The following is a 5,784-nucleotide window of genomic DNA, read 5'->3' as shown; positions in this document are numbered from 1 at the left end:
ATTCCCCCGCTGTATCGCCAGAGCCCTGTCGTCATTCTCCCGCTGTGTCTCCAGAGCCCCGCAGATACTCCCCGGCTGTGTCGCCAGAGCCAAAGAAACCTACTCCAGCAGTATCCCCCGAACCGCGCAGGTATGCCCCGGCTGGCTCTCCTGAGCCCCGGAGGCATCCTTCTCAAATGCGTCGGCCTGCTTCTGCTTCCTCTCCGGAAACCCGGAGGCCTGCTCCTGCAGTTTCGCCAGAGTCATGGAGACCTGGTCCGACCGTTTCCCCTGAGCCCTGGAGATCTACACCTCACGAGGTGCAGAAGTCTTCCACGGTTTCTCCCTGGGCTCCAAAGCCTGCCATGTCGGTGTCCGTAGAATCCCGTAGGTCTGCCCCTGAGTCCCGAAGGCCTGGCCCCATTGGGTCGCCAGAACCCAGGAGGCTTGTTTCTGACTCTTGGAAATCTACGTCCTTTTCCGAATCCCAGAAGTCTACTCTTGTTTCTTCTGAGCCGTGGAAACCCATCTCATCTGTTTACCCTGAAGGCTGGAAACCTGTTCTGTCCCCTGACACGTGGAAGCATTCTCCCCCTGTTTCCCCTGAGCTTCGGAAGTCCAGTCACGCCATTTCCTCTGACTCCTGGAAGCCTTTCTTTACTGAAGTCCGTAAGCCTGGCGCTTCGGTGTCTCCCGAATCTTGGAAACTCTCCGAGCCCCGGAAATCTCTGTATTTTTCTGAAACCCAGAAATCCACCTCTGCTGCTTCGTCTGAGGTTCAGAAACGGGCTCATTTCCCCGAACCTCGGAAAAGAGCTCTGTTCCCAGAGTCTCGTAAATCTAATCCTGCTGTTTCTACTGATGTCCAGAAGCGTGCTGTCTTTTCTGAGCCCCTGAATCAGGTGTCTACTTCTGCTGTTTCTCCTGAAGGCCAGAAACACGCCCTGTGTTCTGAAGCCCAGAAATCAGCTCTTGTTTCTTCTGACCTCCAGAAGCACGGCCTATTTTCTGAAGCTCAGAAACTTGTTCCCGTCTCCTCTGAAGTTCAGGAGCCGACTTCCTTTCCAGAGTCTCAGAAAACTGCCTCTCCTGAAATTCAGAAACATGGTCTCTTCACCGAGTCCCAGAAACCTACTCCTTGTGTTTCTCCCGAGACCCCCAAACAAGCTGTTTTTACTGACTCCCAGAAATCTGCTGTTTCCCCCGATGTTCACAAGCATGCTGTGTTTTCGGAGATGCAGAAACCTGCTGCTGCTTTATCCTCTGATGTCCAGAGACACGCTGAAACTACTGTACCTTCTGAAATCCAGAAGAACGTCCTGTTTTCCGAGCCTCACAAGTCTGCCCCGGGTTTTTCCTCTGAGCCCCAGACGCCCAGTGAGTCTGGTGAGAGTGACTTTCTTTCTCCCGGTTTAGATGATCAGAAACCACTGGATGATTTATTCTCACAGGATGAACAATCAATATTAGCCAAAGAATTACCAGAAGACGTGCTATATTCATGCCCCAAAAAGAAGCCCAGGAAAGAAAACCAGGAGAACTCAGATTCTGAACTCAATAGCAGCGAGTGTGGAAAAACAGAGATGGACTCGATGGAGATTAAGGAGCAAGAATCCAACAGTGACCAAGAGCAGTACGATATGGAGTCATCCGATTACGGCAAGGAGGGCAAAACAGATGCAGCTACTCCCATGCAGCCACAGTGTGTGCTGCAGTTTACCGAGGAGAAAGAGGCTTTCATCTCCGAGGAGGAGATCGCAAAATACATGAAGCGTGGCAAGGGGAAGTATTACTGCAAAATTTGTTGCTGTCGTGCAATGAAAAAAGGCGCCGTCTTGCACCACCTGGTTAACAAGCATAACGTTCAAAGCCCGTACAAGTGTAAAATATGTGGCAAAGCTTTTCTCCTGGAGTCTCTTCTCAAAAACCACGTTGCTGCTCACGGTCAAAGTCTGTTGAAGTGTCCCCGTTGTAATTTTGAATCGAATTTCCCCCGAGGCTTTAAGAAACACTTAACCCATTGCCAAAGCCGTCACAGCGATGATACGCCTAAAAAACACTTGGACAGCCTTGAACCACTTGAAGAACAAATTTGATCCGGTGTTTCCCATGTGCTAGGAAAGGTGAACTTACGGAAGTGTTCAACAGTGTTGCTGTATGTTAACCGAGTAGTTTAGCTGATCTGGCAAGTCAGACGATGCATGTTTTATTGTACTCTGTTTAACTTGTCTTATAGTTGTATTACTGAAATGATTTACTTTCAAAAGTCATTTTAAAGACGTGCTCATGTCCTTGTATTACCCATCAGTAGAGTCATATTTTATTTTTCAGATGTACTATGTTTTTGAAACCAAAATGGATACAAATTAGTTTTGTAAAGCTTTGTAAAACGTACGGGCCATTAAGGACTGGAGTGGGAAGCGATCCATATATTCCTGTGAAGACTGAACTTGTTTTTTCACATCTGTTAAATGTCATATTTTTCAAAATGTTTTTATGAAAATCTCAAAATTCTTACCAAATGGAATGTGAATGAGCCAGGCATGAGGAGCTACCGATCCCTCTGGGATCGTCGTGCCCTGGGGTTGTAATTGAGTGTATAGTCATTTGTTGGAAATGTATTGCACTCAATTCTCCGACTTCTTTGTCTCAGATGTAAACGCATCAAGGTACTTTGTGATTCTGTATTTTGGCCATGTTTTAAGCATGTACTAATATACATGAAATTGATGGATTAACGTCAGACTGTGTATAGCTCAACACTTTCTCCTGATGACTCAGATGTTTGTAATGTCAGAAACCCCCTAAATTTCCTGTATTTGGTGAAATGCTATGCTTTAATCTTTTAACAATAAAAAGAAACCCAACCTGGCATCGGCCATTTTTTTTTCTTCTCCAAATGAAGAGCAAAACCTTTCATGTTGATCCTACTGTCTTTCCAAGTGTCTTTGGCAACAGGAGATGCAAAGTTATCCTGGAGTTCTGCTCTGAATACTTCAGCTTCTGGGTCATCAGCCTACGAAAGCAAGGTTAGTCTAAATTTCCTGTCTGCTTCAGAAAAAAATCATCAGGTGTAAATGAGGGAAAAACTTGGAGCGGGATCTGTGCAGTTATTTAGCATGCTTGCTTTTGTGTTGTTTTGCATATTAACTGTTCAAAAACCATAAGTACGTTACAATTCAGCTGCAATATAGATTTTAAGTGTGGGTAGCACAAGGGAAGTTTCATTCTCCTCAGGCTAAATTATGCCTGGACTTAAGCTGCTGTAAATGTTGTCTTAGAATACGAAGGTGATAGTGTTAAATGAACAGTAATAAAAATCTCCAGGTGTAACCTCCTCCCTAAGAGCTTCAGGATGATTTCACTGAAGCCTGTGTCTGATACCTTTTGTGTTTCATGAGGATTTCTGGAAGGAAGGGAAAAGGCATTTAAAGCTCTACGCTTGGGTGACTTCTCACTGCTGCCTAAGATTCTTGCGGGCTCCTCTCACATAGGACGAAACCCAAAGTCCTGTGCCCTTTGTTTCCTTTCATGGGCTCCAGACTACAATTCTACAATACTTTTTTTTTTCTCCTAGGAGTGACTACAGATGAATCTAAAGGAGGGCACTTGACTACTAGGGCTGTGCTGGTGTAGTCTTACTTCATATAAAAGCTGCTTTCCTCCTCTGCTATCACTTCATCACTCTTGCTGCGTCATTTGGTTAAAAAGATGCCTTGCAGTATTGGGTCTGTGTGGCCTGGTTTTGGTAGCGGGGGGCTACAGGGGTGGTTTCTGTGAGAAGTTGCCAGAAGCTTTCCCCATATCTGACAGAGCCAATACCAGCCAGCTCCAAGATGGATCTGCTGCTGGCCAAGGCCAGGCCGGTCATGATGTCTGTGCTAACCAAGGTCAGGGAGGAGGTGCTCCAGGCTCCAGAGCGGAGATTCCCCGGCAGCCCATGGTACAGATCATGGTGAGGGCAGGCTGTGCCCTGCAGCGGTGGAGGGTCACGGGGGGGCAGAGACCCACCTGCAGCCCGGGGAGGGCCCCACGCCGGAGCAGGGGGATGCCGGAAGAAGGCTGTGACTCCGTGGAAAGCCCACGCTGGAGCAGGCTGCTCCTGAAGGACTGCACCCCATGGGAGGGACCCACGCTGGAGCTGTTTGTGAAGAACTGCAGCCTGTGGGAAGGACACAGAGAGGTTCATGGAAGACTTTCTCCCATGAGAGGAACCCCACGCTGGAGCAGGAAAAATGTGAGGAGTCCTCCCCTTGAGCAGCAGAGACAGCGTGTGACGAACTGACCAGTACCCCCTGCACCACTTGAGGGGAGAGGAGGTGGAGAAATCGGGAGTGAATTTGAGCCCAGGTAGAAGGGGTGGGGTGGGGGGAAGGTGTTTTGCAGTGTGGTTTTAGTTCTCTTTTTACTCTGATTTCGATTGATGATAAATTACATTAATGTTTTTCCCCAATTTGAGTCTCTTTTGCCCATGACGTAACTGATGAGTGATCTCTCCCTGTCCTTGTCTCGGCCCAGGAGCCTTCCCTTACCTTCTCTCTCCCCTGCCCGGCTGAGGAGGGCAGTGACGGAGCAGTTTTGGTGGGCACAGGGCCTCCAGCCAGGGTCACCCCTCCACACTTAGGCTATTTGAATAAAAGGCAGAAATCAAGGCAAGATCTGTTGGAGTTGGAAGTGGAGTCACCCTCACAGTTCAGTGTCTCACTGCTGACCAGTGCTCGTTTCCCACTGCTGTGTACCAGCTCTTCGATTTCTGGGAATCCGTCATTAAGGTTTGATGCCGGTCCTCTCGGTATAATTTTTTTCCGAACTGATCTCTTGGTTCTTTCCTCTTGATTTACAGCTGTCAGAATGTGCTTTATGACTCTTGGAGATGAAGTTAGCAAGTCCCCTTGATGTAAGGGCATTCAATCTCTTTTAAATCCGGACATGATGGACCTTTCCAATTTCTTTCAACGTGGAATTTTTGTCAAAGCCCCATGGGAGTTGGACATCTCTGGTGCGTATGTTTTTTGTCAGGACGTAAGTAGTATTTCACCGTTCCCTTACGCAGGGCTAGTTTGAGATCCTTACGATGTGTAGGAGGATCTGCTGGAATCTGAACTGATGATTTAACTCCTTTCTCTGAGGAGCACAATACACCAGACTGGGGGTTTCTTGTTTCCCTTTCGGATGACCTGTTATGTGAGGAGAAGGATGAACACTTTTGAGGACAGTGATCATTCTTTTTTGACATAGGAAAGAAATGCAAGGGAAGCACTTCAAGATTTACCAGTGAAAGAATTTGTTTGAAAGCGTTTTTCCTTTCCCCTCCTTTTTTTTTTCCTTTCTCCTCGGCTGAGAGATGTGGTAGGGCGGTTCCAAACGCAGTCTGTCCGGGGAGTGCCGTGGTCCGTGGGTGATGGGTACAGCTATGAGTGATCTTGGGATTGGATATTGCAGGTTGTGTATCATTCAAATTCCTTCTCTTGGTATATTAATATGTTGCTTGCTTAATCTCATGAAATTTTAGAAGCAGAAAATCTTGTAGGAAATACAATTATTGAAGGTTTGCCTATAGATCCTTAGTTTTGTACTTTGGAGGTTTTTTTTTCTGTCATGTCTGTTTAGTGATGTAGAACAGCTCACTCGTCTCTTACAAGATGAGTCCACTGAGGTCACCACGACCATTGCTATGACCATATATATGTATTTTTAAAAGAAGGAGAGAGAGGAAGAAGTTGAACTGTTCCCTACCGTGCTGTTGTTATGACCTTTTCTGGAGACACTTTCATTTAATTACACTTCGGTCAAATACTTGCATTT

General features: G+C 46.8%; 1 protein-coding gene across 1 annotated transcript in view; it reads left to right on the top strand.

Annotated features, from left to right (window-relative positions):
- The window catches only part of CHAMP1 (chromosome alignment maintaining phosphoprotein 1), a 2,880-nt gene extending 805 nt beyond the window's left edge, over window positions 1-2,075 (top strand). The window contains exon 2 of the mRNA XM_010153539.1: window positions 2-2,075. Within this exon, the coding sequence (XP_010151841.1) occupies window positions 2-2,075 (2,074 nt within the window). The remainder of the gene's footprint in view (window position 1) is intronic.
- The last annotated feature ends 3,709 nt before the right edge of the window (window positions 2,076-5,784 follow it).

The sequence above is a fragment of the Eurypyga helias genome, unplaced genomic scaffold, assembly GCF_000690775.1.
Source record: "Eurypyga helias isolate BGI_N326 unplaced genomic scaffold, ASM69077v1 scaffold9536, whole genome shotgun sequence".
Lineage (NCBI taxonomy): Eukaryota > Metazoa > Chordata > Aves > Eurypygiformes > Eurypygidae > Eurypyga > Eurypyga helias.
This window is presented reverse-complemented; position numbering and strand designations above follow the sequence as displayed.